Genomic DNA, 21,514 nt, shown 5'->3' on the forward strand with positions numbered 1-21,514 from the left:
TCCTGATAACATGTCCAAAGTATGTAAGATGAAGTCTCACCATCCTTGCTTCTAAAGAACATTCTGGCTGTACTTCTTCCAAGACAGATTGGTTCATTCTTCTGGTAGTTCATGGTATATTCAACATTCTTTGCCAACACCATAATTCAAAGACATCAACTCTTTTTCAGTCTTGCTTATTCACGGCCCAGCTTTCGCATGCATACGAGGTGACTGAAAATGACATAGCTTGGTAAGGCACGCCTCAGTCCTCAAAGTGATACCTTTGCTTTTTAACACTTTAAAGAAGTCTTTTGCAGCAGATTTGCCCAATGCAATACGTCATTTGATATCTTGACTGCTGCTTCCATGGCTGTTGACTGTAGATCCAAGTACAACGAAATCCTTAACAACTTCAAATATCCTCTCCGTTTATCATGATGTTGCTCATTGGTCCAGTTGTGAGGATTTTTGTTTTCTTCATGTTGAGGTGTAATCCATACTGAAGGCTGTGGTCTTTGATTTTTATCAGTAAGTGCTTCAAGTCCTCTTCACTTTCGGCAAGCAAGGTTGTATCATCTGCATGATGCAAGTTGTTAATGAGTCTTCCTCCAATCCTGATGCCCTCCCTGTTCTTCTTCACATAGTCCAGCCTCCCGGGTTATTTGCTCAGTATACAGACTGAATAAGTATGGTGAAAGGATACAACCCTGACACACACCTTTCCTGACTTGAAACCACACAGTATCCCCTTGTTCTGCTCAAAAGAATGCCTCTTGGTTTACGGACAGGTTCTGCACGAGCATAATTAAGTGTTCCGGAATTCCCATTCTTCGCAATGTTATCCATAATTTGTTAAGATCCACATGGTTGAATGCTTTTGCACAGTCAATAAAACATAGGTAAACATCTCTGATATTCTCCGCTTTCAGCCAAGATCCATCTGAAATCAGCAATGATGTCCCTCGTTCCACGTCCTCTTCTGAAGCTGCCTTGAATTTCCGGTAGTTCCCTGTTGATGTACTGCTGCAGTCACTTTTGAAAGATCTTTAGCAAAATTTTACTTATGTGATATTAATGATATTGTTCGATAAGTTCCACATTCTGTTGGCTCAGAATGTGGAAATATGGATTGGAATGGGCACAAATATGGATCTCTTTCAGTCAGTTGGCCAAGTAGCTGTCTTCCAAATTTCTTGGCATAGACAAGTGAGTGTTCCCATCTCAACTGGTATTCCATCAATTCCTGGAGGGTATTTTTCGCCAGTGCCTTCAGTGCAGCTTGGCCTTCTTCCTTCAGTACCGTCAGTTCCTGATATATGCTACCTCCTGAAATGGTTGAACGCTGACCAATTATTTTTGATATAGTGACTCAGTGTATTCCTTCCATCTTCTTTTGATGCTTCCTGCATCGTTCAGTATTTTGCCCATAGAATCCTTCAACATTCCAACTCAAAAATATTTACCACCTGGCCTTTATAGGACACATTTCCAGTCTCTGCTCTGTACTACAAATGCCCCACTTTTGTCAAGTGCCTGCTGTGTGCCAGGCACGGTCCTAGACACTGGGACCACACCAGCAAACAAAACAGACCAGTTCCCGCTGATTCTGGGGGTGGAGGGAATGATCAGATGAATGAATAAATAAATACACAAGGTCATGATAAGTCACAGCAAGAAGCCTTAGCCAGGCAAAAAGAGTGACAATGGAGAGGCCATTCTGCAAAGAGCTGCCAGGCAAGTCTCCCGAGTGGAGGCCTGAATGAAACAAAGGAGCATCTCTGAAGACCATGTGTCTTCATCTTCTTTCCATTAACTTCCCTGCAAACTAAATTCCTTTCTGCTCCTCTAAGCACAAACATTTGTCTTTTGTCCATGGCTTCCAAAATTTATATAAACCACAGCTTATTCCAGAGAGACCCACACTCCCACGCTGATTCAATATGCTCATTAAACGATCACCTATTTCATGGTCTATGTATACAGAGAAATACTAAAAAGAAAAGGCAGGGGGGAATGTACATGCTTTAAACACGGTGTTGTATTACAATAGACTACAAAAGTCTGCTGTTATATTTTACCAAAAGACGAGCTCACTCTTACTGATGAGAGAAAAGCTACACTATCACCAAAACAAAGTAAAAAAGAAAATGATGTGGCAGGTTAAGCCATAATAATTTCAGAATTGAAATAAGTCCAAGGTCCCAAATTCCCTCTGTGTTAGCCCGTTCTGAAGAAGTCATCTCTTAACTGGTTGAAACCAGAAGTAAAACCTAACCATCTGCAGCCTCACAGTGAAACACTATGCAGCCGAGGAGGTAACAAACAAGAGAGAGCCAATCATAACAGCCAGAAACATGCCCATTATCTCCACTGTCAAATGGGGAAAAAGAAGGTTGGTGAACAATAGAGCCAACATTTTGGTTATAAAAAAAACTAACATAGACATGTATTAGAGTTATAAGACCACCAAGTCTAAAAGGATATAAGCCAAACTGTGCTTTACATGTTTCCTTACTGAAGAAATGCTATTATAATTGTGAAATATGATATAAAATATAAAAGCAAGATTTTAAAATTCTAACTTGTTGGCAGGAAGCCCCTGGTGGCGCAGTGGTTAAGGGCTTGGCTGTTAACTGAAAAGCTGGCAGCTCGAATCCACCAGCCACTCCTGGGAAACCCTACGGGGCAGTTCTACTCTGTCCTGTAAGGTTGCTATGACTGGGAATTGACTCCACAGTGGGTTTGGTTTTAGTTTGGGTGAAATCATTGTATGAAGTAGGGGAAACTATTAGAGTTCTAGAATATGGGCCTTGGAAGCCAATTTCCTGGGTTCCAACCTGGGTGCTGCCACTCACGAGGGTACATTACTAGACATCTCCGTGCCCTTTTCCTCATTAGCAGGATGGAGGTTAGGTAGTACCCACCTCGGGACTGTGAGGTCAGCTCAGATCCTCTCCTCTCATGGAAAGCTGGTATGACAGACTTCCTCTCAGATCCAGGTGGCACTCCTGTCTGTGAGTAGGCACACAGGCAGTGCCTCTGTGGGTGAGATATCTCATCTATGTGTCTAATTGCTGCCCTGAGACCCTGGACCCTGAGGGTACCCAGTCATTACAAGTTCTAGGGGTCTGCAATTTCCCACCCCTCAAATGAGTTGGATGGTATCTAAAATTCTAGTCCTAACCTACTGCAATTCCATTCTTCAACAGGAATTTCACTAGAACGTTCTGAGAACACACACCCCGGGGTATACAGCATGTTATAATTTACCTTCCGAAGGTACCAAAAGAGGGGTCATAAAAATTAATTCCATGCTTGAGTGAACAGCAAAGATCCGTCAGGAAATCATGAACCATCTCCCTCACCACGGTCTTCCCAGCTTCTTCAGCAGATGCCTAGGAGGGTTGCAAAAATTCAATGAAAATCTCAAACTCATAAACCTCAGTAACAACTACAAGGTAAAAAACTGGACAGTATCACACACCTAACAACAACAGGCAGTTCTGCTCTGTCCTATAGGGTCCCTATGAATCGGAATAGACTCAGTGGCAATGGGTTTAGGCTTTTGATTTTTAATGACAACTAAGAAAACATTTCAAATTAACACTTGGTGTCGTTCCAAAACACAAACAACACCAAAAACACTGATTAAGATAAAAGACTCTTAAGAGAAGCAAGTTTACACCTGTGTTTTAAAACAAGCTTAAGAATGACTTAATTTCTCTTGCTCTTTTCAATAAAACTGCACCTTTGGGAGAACTTTTATTACGCCCCTGAGGCTTCCTGGTAACAGAGCATCCCAAAACATGTTCAAAACAAGAGGACACGGGCAAGTCTCGAAGATAAAAGGGGTGAAGTAATGAGCCCATGCGAGGTAAAGGACTGCACAGGTAACAGGAAGTCGGAGCCTTCACCACCCGGCCAAGTCCACGTTCAGAAGCGCTTGAGGAAAATACAGTGAGGGGAATTCAAATGCACATTGGCCTTAGTTCAACATGGGAAAGTAACGGCTGTAACTCAGCACTGCAGTAACTGTTGCAAAATAAACCCTACATGTCAGCAGGTAAGGAAACATAAGATCTCCTATGCAGACAGGATTCTAAAGTAAAAGCAACAATCCGTGAGACTCCAGAAGTGTTTATGAAAGACTGGAAGAAGAAAAAAAAAAAAAACAACCCGTAGCCCTCCAGTCAATTCTGACTCATGTTTCAGAGAACTGAGCTACATAGGGGTTACCTGACTGTGAGTAGAGAAGAATTGACACCTTTGAGTTATGGTGTTGGGGAAGAATACTGAATACACCATGGACTGCCAGAAGAACAAACAAGTCCGTCTTGGAAGAAGCACAACCAGAATGCTCCTCAGAAGCCAGGATGGCAAGACTACGCCTCACATACTTTGGACATGTTATCAGGAGGGATCAGTCCCTAGAGAAGGACATCATGCTTGGTAAAGGGTCAGTGAAAAAGAGGAAGATGAGATGGATGGACACAGTGGCTGCAACAATGGGCTCAAGCATAACAATTGTGAGGATGGCAAAGACTGGGGGGTTTTTTGTACACAGGTCGCTATGAGTCGAAACTGACTCAACGGAGCCTAACAACAACAACAAAAAACCTTTATGGAAGGAAGGAAGAGAAGGCGTAAAAGAAGAGGAAGAGAGAACTTGTATTAACTCTATAAATCCACTGAGCAAGCACTGCAGGGAAAGTTCAAATGCCACACAGCCCAAGGGAATAATCTTTTTCATTAGGTGGAAAAAAAAAGTTAAAATCATGAAAAAAACCAAATTAAAAAAATCTTATTGCATCTAGTAAGAATTAACACGACCACAAGCCAAAAGAAAGAGATGAAATGGCTGGGTTTTTAAGGCAGGTATAGGGTTAGATTCTTCCTTCTCCGGCTGGGCGGCCACATCCACGCTGAGGCCGTCTGAAGACAGGAACGCACCTTGACATCGTCCGTGTCCACGTCCGTGATCCCCCTCCAGGCGTACAGCGACGCTATCTGGTTCAGTAACTGCCCGGTGAAGAAGCGCACCTTCTGTGTTTTTGTGATATTTTTATTGTGAACTACCTGAAAACAAAGTTCAAGGACTCCAGTTACCTTTTAAGTAGAGTTTACTGTTTTTCCTCACTTATAAAAGTAATGTCTGCAAATGTCAGAAAATCTGGCAAATAAAATAAAACGACCAAGAGAAGCGACACTCAGCAATCTTCCCACCGTCCTAGTACACCCACGGTTACCACTCTAGGATATTTATATGTGGTTTTGTGCTTGTTTTTACTTATTATGAAATTTTATATTTTCATGTGGTTTTGTGCCTGGTTTTACTTAAACATTGTGAACTGTTTCTACATTATTAAAAATTCCTTTAGAGCATCGTTTGAGGATCGAATGTCATTCTGTCCTGAGTGAAACCATAATTATTTAACTGCTTTCCTGGTGCTTATAGTTAGATTTTATCACCAGCATCCTTGCTCTGGAGTCTTAAACATGCACCTCGAAGGACTTGGCATGGGTTCCTGGGAGGAGCATTGAGGCACCCAAACCCACTCTCCCAGAACCTTGGGGGATATGGCCCTGGTGTGTATATTTCTAAAACATTCCTAGTGATTCCGACGCACGCTCCCCACAGGAGGGAGGAACAAGCACACAAAAAGGGTCTGTGAACATTTCAGACATTTAACACATACTTCTAGAACTGCTGTCTTCTTCCAGAGGGGCTGTAATACTTCTCTAAGAAAGTACCCACTTGAAAGCATCATTTAGCATCAAATAGCATCATTTTAAAAAGGCGATGCTAATTTGTAGCTCACTATTTACATCAAATAAAAAAAAATTTTTTTTTTTTTTATTTACATCACTTTAATCCAGGGTTTCCCGACAGTACCGACCTTTTGGGCCAGGTAATTTTCTGTCATGGGAGACTGCCCTACGCACTGTAGGGTGCCGAGCAGCAACCCTGGTCTCCACCCACTAGATGCAGCTGCACCTCCCAGCTGATATAACCATAAAGGTCTCCAGATGTTGTCAAATGTCCCACGGGAGGCAAAATTGGCCCCGGGTGAGAACCACTGTCTTAATACTACTGAAGTCAAACATTTTCATGTCTATTACACATTTTTATGTGCACTGCTATTTGACAGCCTTTTGGATTTCATTATGGGAGGCCACAGAGTTTTTCTAATTGACGTTTAAAGTGTTTTTGTACTAAGGACAGGGATCCTTTCAGCAAGTTTTCAAATCTCTATAAAATGCTCAGAAAAGGCAGAATAGGCAACACGACACAAAACATTTTGCTAGATTGTATAAAAGAAGTATTATTAGCATCAATTGGTCTCAACCCACCTGGGGCAAAGGAGAATGAAGAACACCAAAGACAAGGTCATTACGAGCCCAGGAGACGGAAAGGGCCACATAAACCAGAGAAGACATCAGCCTGAGGCCAGAACTACTAGATGGCGCCCAGCTACAACCCATGACTGCCCTGACCGGGAACACAGCAGGGAACCCAAGGGAGCAGGAGAGCAGTGGGATGCAGACCTCAAATTCTCATAAAAAGACCAGACTTAATGGTCTAACTGAGACTAGAAGGACCCTGGAGGTCATGGTCCCCAGACCTTCTGTTAGCCCAAGACAGGAACCATTCCCAAAGCCAACTCTTCAGACAAGGATTAGACCGGACTATTGGACATAAAAAGATAGTGATGGGGAGTGAGCTTCTTGGATCAAGCAGACACATGAGACTATGTGACCAGCTCCTGTCTGGAGGGGAGATGAGAAGGCAGAGGCAGGCAGAAGCTGGGCGAATGGACACAAAAATAGAGGGTAGAGAGGAGGAGTGTGCTGTCTCATTAGGGAGAGAGCAAATAGGAGTGTATACCAAGGTATATATAAATTTTTATAAGAGAGACTGACTTGCTTTGTAAACTTTCACTTAAAGCAAAATAAAAATCAAAAGAAAAAAGTATTATTTGTAATTTACACCTCGCAATTATCGTACTGGCTTTCTGGGAGATGCTGGCCAACAGCCTGTCTCCTGCTGTATAACATGGCAGCCTTGCCTGCCCGTACACGGCTGTCCTAGCAATTCTTAACCTTCTAGCCCCAGAATTTCCTCACTACCACAGGCAAGTTTTGGCTTCAGAAACAGTCTTCAGGTGAACCTGAAGGCTGCAGACCAACATGATGAATGGAAAGAACGTGTAACATAAGACATTACAGTTCCAGAGTCCTGGAAAACGCTGACGAGGAGTTTTTCAAGGAGAAAAATAAAAACAGAAAATGAGGATTCCTAAACACGTACCTTTGTTTTCAGAGTGGATAACAAGAGACTGACGGTAGAAATCCTGTCTTCCTTTACGCCTGAGCTAAAGATGCAAGGTATGAACTCTGAAAGCCAAAGTTTCAGAATATTAGATGCAAAAGTGTTCTGAAAATGAAGACAACTGAGAGAATGTCACTGTTGAAATAGCATAACAATGGCATACTTTTTAAAGTCTTTTTTAATTATACGAATTCACATTTTTTTTTTATAGCAGTCAACAGTACCTACGGCTAAAAAAATTACAACACTTTTTGAGACGTCCCATAGCCCCTTTAGTTCTGTTTTACTCCCATTTTCTTATATTATGTGGCCCTGGTGGCGCAGTGGTTAAGCATTTGGCTGCTAACCAGAAAGTCAGCAGTTCGAATCCACCAGCCACTCCTGGGAAACACTGTGGGGCAGTTCTCTGTCCTATAGGTCTCTGTGAGTTGGAATCAACTCAGTGGCAATGGATTTGGTTTTTTTCCTGTATCAAAGCAAAATTAATTTAACACTGATTGATTAAAAGAGTGTTACAATTCCACTTTTCTAAAATTTCTCTCTGTATATACTTGCTTAAAACCAAAACTAAACTCTGTGCAGTCGATCCTGAATCATGATGACCCCACGTTGTCAGAGTAGAACTGTGCTCCAGAGGGTTTTCCATGGCTGATTTTTTGGAAGTAGATTGCTGGGCCTTTCTTCTGAGGTGCCTCCAGGTAGACTCAAATAGCAAACGTTTCAGTTAGCAGCCAAGCGCATAACCATTTTCACCACCTGGGGACTCCTATACTTGCTTAAAGATATGTTTAGAATGATGTCCATCAAATACTGATGAGTGGTGGAATTCTTATTTTTAGCTCATATGAGAAACCATGGCCTTCCCAAATCTCTATTCACAATTCTTACTTATTTCCTTAGAGGTGGAACTCCTAGGTCAAACGTTTTAAAAGTTTTGATGCCTTCAGCCAAACTATCTTCCAGAAACACTATCCTGAAGTAGATCCTCACCCCATCAGCATCCCACACAGGACTCCGCAGCAAGCGGGAAAAACATCTGCCCATTGTACCCGCAATGAGCATGTCCCTTCTCCACGGAGCTTTTCCACGGCAGCAACAGAGTGGCCTGCACAGACCAGCACTGACACCTACATGGTGATCACCACCCACACCTTCTCCCAAACGGTCTGGCAGTCACCTTCTGGAGGAAGTTCAGGGCTGTCTGGTCCCCTAGATGTTCTAGGGCCCACACTCTTCCTCCCTCAGCAGCTCCCGAGCTCCGGTCAGGACACGGACCTGCCCCTCCACTTGAGACCCGGCATGATCTGGTGACACTGGCTCTTCCTGAACACCTGCTGCCCAGCAAGCGTGGCCCAGGTGTGTGCCTTTTGCTCCACTATATACCTGCTGCACGACACACACAGCCTAGGAATGTGCCTTTTACTCCTATTATACACCTAAAGTAGGACTTGCACAGACCAGGTATGTGCCTTTTACTCCTACTACACACCTGCCGTAGGACTCGCGAGGTCTAGGTGTGTGCCTTTTACTCCTATCACACACCTGCTGTATGACACGCACAGCCCAAGTGTGTGCCTTTTACTCCTATCACACACCTGAAGTACGACACACATTATACACCTGCCTTACGCCACAGTTGGCCCAGGTGTATGCCTTTTACCCTTACTATACACCTACTGTACGCCACACATGACCCTTACTACACATCTGCCATGAGACATGCACGGCCCAGGTGTATACCTTTCACCCTTACTATATACCAGCTGTATGACACACACGACCAAGGTGTGTGCCTTTTGCTCCTACTATACACCTGCTGCCCAGCAAGCACATCCCAGGTGTGCGCCTTTTACCCTTACTACACACCTGCCATACAACACGCACAGTCTAGGTGTGTGCCTTTTACCCTTATATACACCTGCCATACACCACACACAGGCCTAAGTGTGTGCTTTTTAATCCTAATGTACACCCACCATGTGACACGCACAATCTAGGTGCCTTTTACTCTTACTAGTTACTAACTGCTAAGAGAATCCATTATGCCCGCACCCATTCTGGGGGTCAGACACCAGCAGGCGGTCAAGCTGGAATTCTGTGAAGCCTTATATCTGCTATTCTGTAACGCTGGGCAGAGGCACCACAGTAACTGGTCTATGACTAAGGAAAGCCAGGGCCAGGGCTATGAGTTTGAGCATGTTCTGGGGCCCCAGAGCCTCTGTGTGCACACGACTTTGCCTCTCTGAGGTTTGCACGTCTTCTCTGTTGACAATTGCTCAGTATTCCAGACGGCACAGCTGGAATACCTCTGCTCATTCTGACCAGGAATCTCAAATCCACGCTGACCAGAGCTCGCCACACTGGCGGCCTGCATTCTGACAAACTCGGCAGCTGCAAAGGCTGTGAGTTTTTTAACCTGGGGAAAACAGTTTGTGTTAGATTTTTCAAAACAATCTTGAGCAGGATGCCCCAAGGGATGAAGAGGAACACCCACCTTTCAACTCGAGCACTTGCACGATGGTGCTGTCGTCACCGGCAATCAAGAAGGAAAGGGCAAACCGGATGTAGGCCAGCCGGACGTCGGGCACGCCCTGGAGGGAGAGGAGGCCCATGTCACCTGCAAAGACACACACACTCCCAACCCCAGCAGGAGCAGCAGGCGGAACTCCCACATGTTCCAATGTCACGGAGGCCTCCCAGTCCTGCGCCATCACAGGGACACAAGACTGAAGCCAACGGTCTTCTCTTGAAGGGAAACGTTTTTTTCCTTTGTTCTCCCCCCCCACTCCAATTTTCTACCCACCTACATTTCCTTCTCTTTCACGTCCTAGTCTAAATTCATAAATACGGATAAAAAGCAGTTAAGGGTTCTCTTCCCCATTCAGACAATGTAATACAAGCAGGCTCTGGGTTGCGAACTCCTGACTTAAGTATAACCTGTAGTTACGTACAACCCATGGTTATGAACCAACCCTCATAAAGCCTATTGTACTAAAAATCTGAGGTACACACAATGGTTTGTAATAACACACTGGCACTACTTTGAAACGCACGCAAACCATTATGATTTATTATGTCAAAGGTGTTTCCGTGTATCTAGAAGTGTTTCTTTAGTATGTTTTAAGCTACACACTATACACTAAGACAAACATATGACTAACCGATGTTAGATACGAACCGTTACCTAACTGTTCTGACATAAACGTAGAAATTCAACTTACAGACTTAGGCACAGAACTCGTTCATCATCTGGGGACTGCCTGTACACACTTTTAGTTTACGGACCACTTTGGTACAGAGCAAAAGGTTCTCAACCCACCTAGATACCATCTACTTTCACTTGCCAACGGAAATAACGTGCCTACTTTTTTTTTTTTTAACTCAGAGAAAATGAAAGGCTGGTGCCACTCTTGGCAGAATGAGACAATGTCCGGTTTTTATTGGACATCATAAACAGGTTATCCACTTGTACCAGACACCAAAGCACAGACGCTGCTATACCATGAACCCAGCCATCAGCCACGCCAGGATCCCGGCCTATACTGTTCTGCAGGCCTCAGCCACAGCCCGGGACCACAGACATCCCCAGCGAGGACCCACGGGACAGGACCGGCAGCCAACACTTGTGGGAAATCACCAGGGCCATCTGATCAGTTTGCCCTTTTGGTAACTTTAAGACAAACCATGGCTCATCGTTCTTGACTTGCATCTAAGGACCCCAAGGCAGGAGGTCCTGCGGGTCTCGCGTCAGCTGCACTGGAGACAGCAAGTATGTGCAGACACTCCGCTGCTCCGGCCAAAGGCTTTTCCCGACTTCACAGTTGCTCCAAAGGCACCCTGATTCATTGCCAGGATATAAGCTAGTACAGTCATCCCTTGGTATCCGCGGTGGACTGGTTCCAGGATTCCGGTGGATACCCAAATCGGCAGATGCTCAAGTCCCTTATGTAAAATGGCAGAGTACTTGTGTATAACCTACGTGCATCCTTCTGTTATACTTTAAATCATCTCCAAATTACTTATAATACCTGATACAATGTAAACCCTACGCAAATAGTTGTCATGCAGCACCGTATTGTTTAGGGAATAACGACAAGACGCGAGAGGAACGAAGCTCAGACACCCAGTGCTGGAGACTGTGTGAGGCAGCAGAGGCTACAGCAGGGGACACTGCACATCACTTCATTCCCACAGATTCAGCGCAGCGCTCGGTGGACAGCAAATTCAAGATTTGCTTTCTGGAACTTTCTTTTTATTTTTTGAATACTTTCAATCCACAATTGGTTGAATCTGTGGATGCTGAACCCACAAATATGGAGGACCAACTATATTGTGGAGAATACTGTCCTGAATGTCTGGAAAGATTAAAGTAGTATCTGCCTTCCAGATACTCTGTCCACGTCACAGTAGTAGCAGAAGTGGGTGGCAGTGATGAGAATGACAATAATAAGAACACTTACTGAGCACTTACTATGTATCAGACAGCATGCCAAATGCTTCACGTCTGTTCTTTCACTTATTCCTCATAGCAACTTGAGAAAGGAAGCTTGCTGTCTCAGTTGCGTAGTACCGCTATAACACAAACACCACAAGTGGGTGGCTTTAAAGAACAGAAATTTATTTTCTCACAGTTCTGCAGGCTACAAGTCCCAAACAGGAACTCAGCGTGTGGATTCCCTCCTTGTTGGGAGCCCCGGGGCTCCCCGTTCCTTGGCTTGTGGACAACCCTCATGTGGTGTCTGTCTTTCCTTATGTGTGTCTGTCTCTTCTGGTTTTTTCATAACTCAGAAGTGATTAGATTTAGGACCCACACTGGTGTGGTCTCATTAAAGTAACAGAAAACACCCTCTCCTAACAGGATCACGTCTAGTTACAAGGGCCAAGACTTCAATACACACTTTGGGGCACACAGTTCAACCCCCAACATCTACCATTCCCATTTTACAAATGAGAAAGCTGAGGCTTACATACCTCACTCAAGGTCACACAGCCACTGAGTGAGTAAGCACTGGTGCTGGGACAAGAAGAAACGATTTTATACACGTACTGCTCTATGCTAGGGTATGTCCAGCAACACAAAAGCTCTCCCTTCTTCTCAGTGTTCTCTGGCATTTTCGTTTCACTTCTTCTGAAGGCACAAGGGCCATATCTGGCTCTAATTACATCACCATGCATAATTAATCCTGTTTTATTTACTGGGTGGTGCTGTAGTTAAAAGCTCCATTGCTAAGCAAAAGGTCAGCAATTCGAATCCACCAGCTGCTCCCTGGAAACCCTATGGAGCAGTTCTATTCTGACCTACAGGGTCGCTGTGAGTTGGAATCGACTCGACAGCAACAGATGTGGTTTTTTTTCCACTGGGTCATGTTTCTTCTGGGGAAGAGGACGGCCATCTGACCCATGCTCTCCAACATCTGGATCAAGGTGTCATGCGTTCGTTGTATTTACTGTGTCTACCTCAGTCCACATCACATAGAATTTCAGTGAAACTTTATTAGGTCAATGCTGGTTTGTTTCAAATATGAGAGCTTCCAACTATCCTCTCTTCTGGGATCTGTGGGCCTCTTTACAAAATGGAACTCTGGCACAATGATAACTGAAGTCTCGAGAATGAGCTGCGTATCCTTAGCGTTTGCAACACTCCAGCGCCTTCACTCACTGACTTGACGTTTACAAAACACCAGTCCCATTCCAGATGTCACGCTCTCAGGCTGAGAGAGGAGGCCAAGAGGACCAAGGTGATGTTCCCTCCTCAAGAAGCTTACCATAGCCACTGCTCCCAAGTTACCCAGGTGCCTCATTGTTCAAACACACATCACCCAATTCAAGCCCTGTTAATCTGTTATCCTGCTCTACGTACGCCTTCTCTTTCAAAATAATGCTGTAACAAAACAAACAACAACAACAACAACAAAATGCTAAAACTTGCCAGGGAAAATTAAATTAGGTCTTATCCTTTCCCTTCCGGTGAAAACAGGGTTGGGGGGTCAGGACCCTGGAATGCTGGCCTCAGCTGTCATGGATGGATGGACAATGGCAACACCACTTTTCTAGAACTTTCTATGATAGCTTGAAAATGACAGCCGGACCAGACTCTCTCTAGGGTCCCTGCAGCACTGAGTTTCCAAATGAAAAGAAATTTAGTTATCAACTGGTGGTATCCATTTTGTATATCCCAGACAACCCCAAATTTCTGAGTTCCTGACATTCTAGATGAGATGCCCGAAACAAAGCATCTTCCCCCACTACAGACACGCCACCGCCAGGCCTCCATTCATCTACCTGGCCACACACGACCTCTCACTGCCACATGGGCCCCTGCCCCGTCTCCAGCACATTCCACCAAAGGCGTCCCCCTCCATGAAAGGGCGCAGGCCTGGTCCTCATTCCTACCCTGTCACCTCACATGTCCTCGACTCCTTTAAGGTTTGTTCTGCAAAACACTGTCTGAAATAGACCAAGGCATATTTGGTCAAATGGTCTTTGGCAGGGGTGTTCAGCAATGCTCTCTTTGGCTGGATGAATACTCCCGTCATCTTGTCTCTTCATGAGGCTTTGATAGCTTCCTCCAAAATGTGAAAACACACTAATTAAAAACTATATCTACTAGTATCATAAGCAACTAAATGCCATGAAAAAAGGCGGGGGTGGGGTGGGGATGATGACAAAGATTCAGAGTTACAACATGAACCAAATGCAACGTGTGGACCTTGTCTGAATGCTGATTTGAACCACAAAAGCCTAAAGAAATTTCTAAGACAGTCAGGAAAGACCAAGGCTGAACTGCGCATTAGATAACATTCAGAAATTATTAATGGCAAGGCGCGATAATGGCACTGTGGTTTTGTTTTTAAAAGATCTTCTTCTGTGAGAGACACATGCTGAAATATTCATGGGGAAGCATGGCTCACGTCTGGATGTGCGCAGTACACTGTCACAGAAACCATCTGAGAAGGTATGAGGGGTTGTGAAAGGCGGGTAAGAGGCATATGGGGCTCACTGTGGGATTCTCCCTAATTCTGAAGATCCCTGACATTTCCTATAGTTAAGAAATATTTTTTCAATCTCTAGAGTCCGTTTCCTACAACACAAAAAGTATTTAAGTTACTTGATACAGAAGATTACACAAAAGAACATAACACATTTTCATCTGGACAAGGACACCCATTTTACAGTTTTTTTTTAGAGAAGTAGAAGCCCTGGTGGCACAGTGGTTGACAGCTCACTGCTAACCAAAAGGTCAGCAGTTCAAATCCACCAGCCGTTCCTTGAGAGCCCTATGGGTTAGTTCTACTCTGTCCTATAGGGTTGCTATGAGTCAGAACCAACTCGACAGCAACAGGTTTGGTTTTTTTTTTTCTGGAGAAGTAACTTGTCCTGAAGCCCTGGGATGAGGCAGCTCTTGCGGGTCATTGAGGCAGGCGTTCAGGAAGGGAAGGCTTACTTAGACTTTACCTTGTTGTCTGGACTTGGTGGGTGGCCTGGGTGTTTAAGCATATTTTACTTAGATGGCTGGAATGATTGAGGTCAAAAGGGACAGGGGTTGGAAGGGTGACAGAGAAGCTGACGGATAATTATTGCCAGGCTGACGGTAAAACCAAAGAACCATGATATTTGCTTTACTGTTCAAACATCACATATTCTTTTTATTAGAACTACATTTAAATGTCAGGAGTCATTACTCATCAAATGCAGTTTGTTGACATGTTCATAAAGCATAGTTTCTATGAGACACTAAGACCTAGATTTCTTTTTCTTCAGGAAATGCCTTATCTCCAATTCTAGTATAAACCCTCAACGCAGGGCCAACCTCACAGAGCCATAAAAGTTACCTGGCACTATCATTATAAATAGCACTTCAGTCCACTATCTGACAGTGTCTGTTGTAGTCATTAACTGTCGTCAAGTCGACCCCCAACTTGTGGAGAATCCATGCACAAAGGAACAAAACACTGCCCTGTCCTATGCTATCCCCATGATTGGTTATAGATTGGACTGTTGAGATCCTTAAGGTTTTCATGGCCTGAATTTTCGAAGTAGATCATCAGGCCTTTCTTCCTAGTCTGTCTTAGTCTGGGAGCTCCACTGAAACCTGCCCAGCGTCACAGCAACACGCAAGCCTCCACTGAGAGATGAGTGGTGGCTCCACAAGAGATGCAGTGGCCAGGAATAGAAGCAGAGTCTCCCACATGAAGGTGAGAATTCTATCACTGAGCCACAATTTAGAAACTCTTAATTCCTGGGAGTATTTAGAGAACAAGGTACATGTGATTAAAGAAATAAATTATTCTAACGTGGTTTTCCACCCCGGTGGATAGGGGTTGATATCTGTCGGTCTGTTCTTTACGCTCAGGAAATGGGTGTGGAGACCTACAAGCCACGGCAGCTGACAGCTCTGGAGAGCCAGCAGGGAAAGCTGATGTGGCAGCCAGAAACAGGCACTCTGACAACCTCCAACCAGCACACATCGGGAGGATACCCGCCCTCACACTTACAAGGCCTCAAACGTGTCTTTTCAAGAATCTTGACAAACCCAGGTGAGATTTCTAGAGCCACCAGGAAATTATTTTTTAAACAGGTCTCCTGAAAGTCAACTGTTCACACTTCCATCTCTCACTAGCACAACCTAGCCCCAATCACAGCAATAGTTACAGATGCGAGGCGGTCATGTCATTGACACGACGATGTCACTGGCTTTGACTTGCACGGTTTTTCTAATGTGGACAGAATTACCCATCGGAGGACACTCTACAAGGTCTGCTGTTATAAGGCACGCGGAGGGTGTTTCATTTACTCAGTGTACAAGGTTCCACAGGGCACTCTGATGCTGAGTGCCCCAGAGAGGCCATCTGGCGTCCCTGTTGTTCAGGCACTGCCACATACTGGTGCCCCACCACCGGCCAGAAGCGGCCTTCCTTCCCCAGAGACTCCAGTGGCTTCCAAGGCACAGCCTCCTCCAAAAAGACAACCCCACTGCCTACACACCAAGGCTGGAGGGAGGAGAAAAACCCCTACGGTCTCCCAAAGGGAAGGACAACACCTGGGAGGTTACGAGACCCTTAGGGCTCCTCACCTTTGAATCCCGCTTGGTCACCAGGGCGTACAAGGGCTTTTTATTCAGATCAAAGTGGCTGCAGACATCCCTGGTAGCTTCGGCTCCCTGGGCCACCAGGGCCGCCATCAGGTTCAGGCAGGCTCGAGCCAACCTGCACAGGGATAAGGAAATCCGTCAGTTCAGAGACAGTGGAAGCACAAAGCCACCTCGCCAGGAAGCAACTGCAATTTATTATCCCCAAACCAGAAGAAGAAAGGAACAAGACATGCTTTAAAAAACAAACTAAAAAAAAGTAAAAACTTCTAAAAAGCTAAAAAACTGAGATTGAGGAGGATCACGAATACAAAACCCAAGAGACGTAAAACAAACCCAAGATGGACCTCTATCCCTAAGTGAATTATCACATTACCAAGAAACTCGATCTCCTCCCTGTGCTCGTGGGACAGAGAAAGGCCTCATCACACGTGCATCTCAAGTGAGCTCTCACGCCTTCCTGCTCCGCCACCACCCAGAACTGTGGTTTGCTGAGCACCTGTGGCTGCCAGGCCCTGTTCTAGGCCCGGGCAGACAGCAGGGCCCACTTTATGTGGCAGTCGAGGTCCCGGCCCTTGTGCACCTACAGTCTAGTGAAAGGAGATCGGGTCAAAATATAGATACAGATTGTGTTGTTGTTAGCCGCCATCCAGGTGGCCCCAACTCATCGTGACCCTATACACAACGGAAGGAAACACTGCCTGGTCCTGCGCCATCCCCGTGATTGGCTGGATCAGACAGTGTTGCGTTGTGATCCAAAGGGTTTTTCACTGACTGATTTTTGGAAGGTGATTGCCAGGCCTTTCCTCCAAGTCCGTCTTAGTCTGGAAGCTCCACTGAAACCTGTTCAGCATCGGAGCAACACCCAGCCTCCACTAACAGATGCGTGGTGGCTGGGAATCGAACCTGGGTCTGCAGGGAAGCCAAGGATTCCATCACTGCCCCATACATCAAACATACAGATATGCTAATGGACAGAATGTATTGAGAAAAATTAGAAGAAAGGGGCAGAAAATGATAGAGGACACATGATGGTCAAAGAGGCCCCTTGAGGTGACACTTCTGAAAAAGTCCTGAAAGGGTGGGGTGGGGGAGGGGAAGCTGATGACCCTGGGGAAGAGCTGAAGATGGAGGAGGAAGGGGCAGAGAGGTGGTCAAGGTGGCTGTAAAAGATGGCTCAGTTCTCCGTGAGGAACAAAGGTAAGGGTCAAATGCACGCTGGCAGAGCTGAAAACAGATCAACCAAAGGCTGATCTTGCAGCCTACGGGGGGCAGGCACGCGGGACTCACCTGTAGCCTGAGGCATACAGGGACTCGCAGATGAGCTTCATGTGGTTATTCAGGAGCTTTTTCACGATGTTGGTTCCCACAGCGTGAAAATGGGAAAGATCGCTTGCCGTCCGCAACAATATGGCCTCGAAAGCTTGAAATATTAATAGTATCTGCAAAGACGGAATGGGAACACTTACAAAACACCGTGTGCTTCTTTTCCTCCTGTATGTGTAATAAACTAGTTAGACAGCACAGTCTGCTTACAATTACTCAAAATGAAATGAGAACAATAAATTCTGTTGGCGATGGGGTCTCACTGCTTTGGGAATATTCAGATCTACAGCCTTACAACAATAGCTCTGCGATTTCAAATGGCTCATAAATGTCCTACATTTCCAACCTCTTTGGAATCAGAAGACAACAGTATGTTTCCGAATCTGTAACACAAATTTTTTAACGGTTTCTTTTGTGTCAAAACAAACCATGTCAACACCAAGTGCACTTAGATTCTAAGATTCCTCTGTTATTATTCACCAAATGTTAATAAGTTAGTGTTTCCCACTAAAATGCTTTCCAAGCTCATGAATGCAAAACTGAATGCATTCCTACAGTTCAGAGACAAAGTACCATTTTCTGTAGAAAGCTACAAGTTCTTGGAAATTTACATCACATTTCTCGTCATCAAGTTTAACACGACAGTAGCATTAACTTCCTTCTCATCATAGCCAAGTGAGGAACAACAGACCTCACTTTCAGGTCGCTTCTCGCCACTCAGGAGCTGGAAAATTTCTGCACACTCAACGGAAATCTTTATGTATCCTTCCACGACATCATACACCCCTTCTTGGGGTAGCTTCTTGGCAGCAGAGACAAACGCTTCCAAGGCTGAAATAAAAGTTACGTTCCAACGTTGACAAGGACAGTACCCAGGCCATAAGAAACTCCTCAGTAGTCTGCTAAGGCACCCCGCTACCCTGGGCAGCGACCGCCCCCCACCCCACCCACAGCCTCAGAGGCTGCTACAGGTAGTGAGGGAGGCAGCACAGGGCTGTAACCAATGGGGGGCCAATGTGACTCATGGGCTGGAACCCTGGCTCTGGCTATTTCTCACCCGGATGCCCCCCCAAACCTCCATTCCCTCATCTATAGACTGGAAATAATGCCACAAGTGACAATGTGCAAAAAGGCAATGAACATTACCAGGAGCTTTACCTATATCATAACGTTTAACCTTCCCAGCAACAATTGCGCTAGGTACCAGTATTTTTTCCCATGCTGCAATGCACCCTGTCTCCTACAACAGCCACTCTCACTCATTAAATATTTACTGAATGTCTTTTGGAGCTGGTAGTGCAGTGGTTAAGAGCTCAGCTACTAACCAAAAGGTCAGCAGTTCAAACCCACCAGTCGCTCCTTGGAAACCCTATGGGGCAGTTCTACTCTGTCCTATAGGGTCACTAGGAGTCGGAATCAACTCAACAGCAACGGGTTTGGTTTTTTGGTTTGGAGTGTCTTTTACTGGCGGGCACTGCTCTGGGTACTACGGACAGACCCATCACTGCACCTCTGGGGTGTAATCCAGACGTTACTCTGGGATAGACCCCATCAGTGCACATCTGGGGTGTAATCCAGAGGCGGCTTTAAGAAAGAACAGTGAATGCTCTGACCGAGGTGACAGGGTCACATGAGCTCAACCCTCATGGACATCCTTGGAGGCACTCACAATGCCCTATCGCCTCACTCCAGAAAACCAAGCATGCGAGTCACAGGGCAAGAACGTTATTACCGGGGTGGCAGAGCTAATACTTAAGGCTTTTCTTAAGGAGTCATTTGCCAACCTATGACATGGAACTCCTGGCAGTCTGGGTGTGGCAGGGTGAGACCTGTTGGCCTAACGCCTTTGCCATCTCTCTGCTCATGCATTCTTTCTTCCAACATTTACTGAGCACCAACCACATACACCAGGCATTGCACCAGGTGACTGGGATACGCTGGTCGGCAAGCTGGAAATGGCCTCTGCCCACATGGTACTTACGATCTAATGGCACACTCCCCCAAAGGCATTCCCCTCCCATGGAAAGTGCCACAATATATAGGAATATAATAAGTTTCAAACAATTAAACAGGCTTTCTTCTGCCGGAAGGGCCCTGTCCCTGTTCCTGCTCCATCCTACAACCCTGCTGAAAAGCCACTTCTTCATGGGAGCCTTCTGATCCCTAAATCAGGTCTGAGGCTTGTCAGGCATGATGTAATTCTCTGCTGGAGGACTTAAGCCTGGCACTCTATACACGTGGCTGTATTGACTGACATCACCTTGGCGTCGTGACGCCCACGATAGCAGGCCCGTGTCTGATCTTTACTCACCACTCCACCTCTCGCCCAGCAGATAATCCACCAGCACCCACTGCGCAGAGTCAATTCCAACTGATGGTGAGTGGCTCCACGTGTGTCGGAATACCTAACCTTTCAGTTATCAGCCAAGCACATTAACTGTTAGCAAACAATGCTTTTGTTGCTGCTGGGTGCTGTCAAGTCGATTCCTACTCACAGAAACCCTACAGGACAGAGTAGAACTGCCTCCACAGGATTTCCTAGGCTGTAATTTTTTTTAATCTTTATAGGAGCAGATCACCAGGTCTTTTCTCCCTACGAAGTGGCTGGTAAGTTCAAACCACCAACCTTTCGTTTAGCAGCTAAGCGCTTAACCATTGTACCACCAGGCCTCCTTTTGTAAATAATAAAACCCAAACCAAATCCACTGCCATCGAGTCGATTTCAACTATAATAACCCTATGGGACAGAGTACAAGTGCCCCATGGGGTTTCTAAGGAGCGGTGGATTCGAACTGCTAACCTTTTGGCTAGCAGCTGAGCTCTTAACCACTGGGCCACCAGGGGTCCTTGCAAATAATTTCTGTTTTATTGCAAACAATAACCCCTAATAAATACTTATGGAGCTCTGGTGGCACAATGGTTAAGCACATGACTGCTAACGGAAAGGTTGGTGGTTCAAACCCAAGCAGTGGTTCCATGGGAAAAAGACCTGGCGATCTTCTTCCGTAAAGATTACAGCCAAGAAAACCCTACGGGGCAGTTCTACTCCGTCACAGGGGTCACTACGAGTCAAAATCAACTCAATGACACCCGACATCACCAAATACGAGTCCCTGGATGGCACAAAAAGTTAAGCACTTGGCTACTAACTGAAAGGTTGGCAATTCGAATCCACTCAGAGGTCACTCAGCAGTAAGGGCTGACAATCCACTTCCAAAAAATCAGTCACTGAAAATCCTGTGAAGCAGATCTACCCTGACATACACGCGGTCACCATGCACTGGAGACAAATCAACGGCAACTGACTTAATAAATACTTACTGAAGGAAACATTTAATTCTTTGCTAATACAGGTACCATTTTCCTAGCATCGACTAGCAGCTGTAGGCATTAAAAGTTTAAAAACATGTGAAACAAAAATGTGAAATAGAGAAAATTCTGGTCATAAAACCATATCAAAAACCCATTGCCACTGAGTCAATTCCAACTCACAGCAATCTTAGAAGGCAGGGTAACTTCCCCTAGGGTTTCCAAGACTGTAAATCTTTAGGAATCAGACTGCCACATCTTTCTCCTGCTGAGTGGCTGGCTGGTGGGCTGGAACCCCCAACCTTTCCCTTAGGAGCTGAAATAATTTCACCCGGGAGAAACAGTCACTATTATTTTAGCACAGTAACAATGTTTCCACATTCACGTTCAATTGTGCTTTTTTCCTTCCTAGCCTCCTAACCTGAATACTTTCCAAGGGATTACAATTGTGAAGAATGTTCACCTTTCAAAAAGTGAAA

General features: G+C 45.3%; 1 protein-coding gene across 1 annotated transcript in view; it reads right to left on the bottom strand.

Annotated features, from left to right (window-relative positions):
* The window catches only part of URB1 (URB1 ribosome biogenesis homolog), an 87,810-nt gene that overhangs the window by 65,684 nt on the left and 612 nt on the right, over positions 1–21,514 (bottom strand). The window contains exons 2-8 of the mRNA XM_023548464.2: positions 18,418–18,557; positions 17,691–17,842; positions 16,386–16,518; positions 9,807–9,903; positions 7,292–7,377; positions 4,933–5,058; positions 3,253–3,377 (exon numbers count right to left, since the gene is read on the bottom strand). Of these exons, the coding sequence (XP_023404232.2) occupies positions 3,253–3,377; positions 4,933–5,058; positions 7,292–7,377; positions 9,807–9,903; positions 16,386–16,518; positions 17,691–17,842; positions 18,418–18,557 (859 nt within the window). The remainder of the gene's footprint in view (positions 1–3,252; positions 3,378–4,932; positions 5,059–7,291; positions 7,378–9,806; positions 9,904–16,385; positions 16,519–17,690; positions 17,843–18,417; positions 18,558–21,514) is intronic.

Source organism: Loxodonta africana, chromosome 20, assembly GCF_030014295.1.
Source record: "Loxodonta africana isolate mLoxAfr1 chromosome 20, mLoxAfr1.hap2, whole genome shotgun sequence".
In the NCBI taxonomy this organism is placed as follows: domain Eukaryota; kingdom Metazoa; phylum Chordata; class Mammalia; order Proboscidea; family Elephantidae; genus Loxodonta; species Loxodonta africana.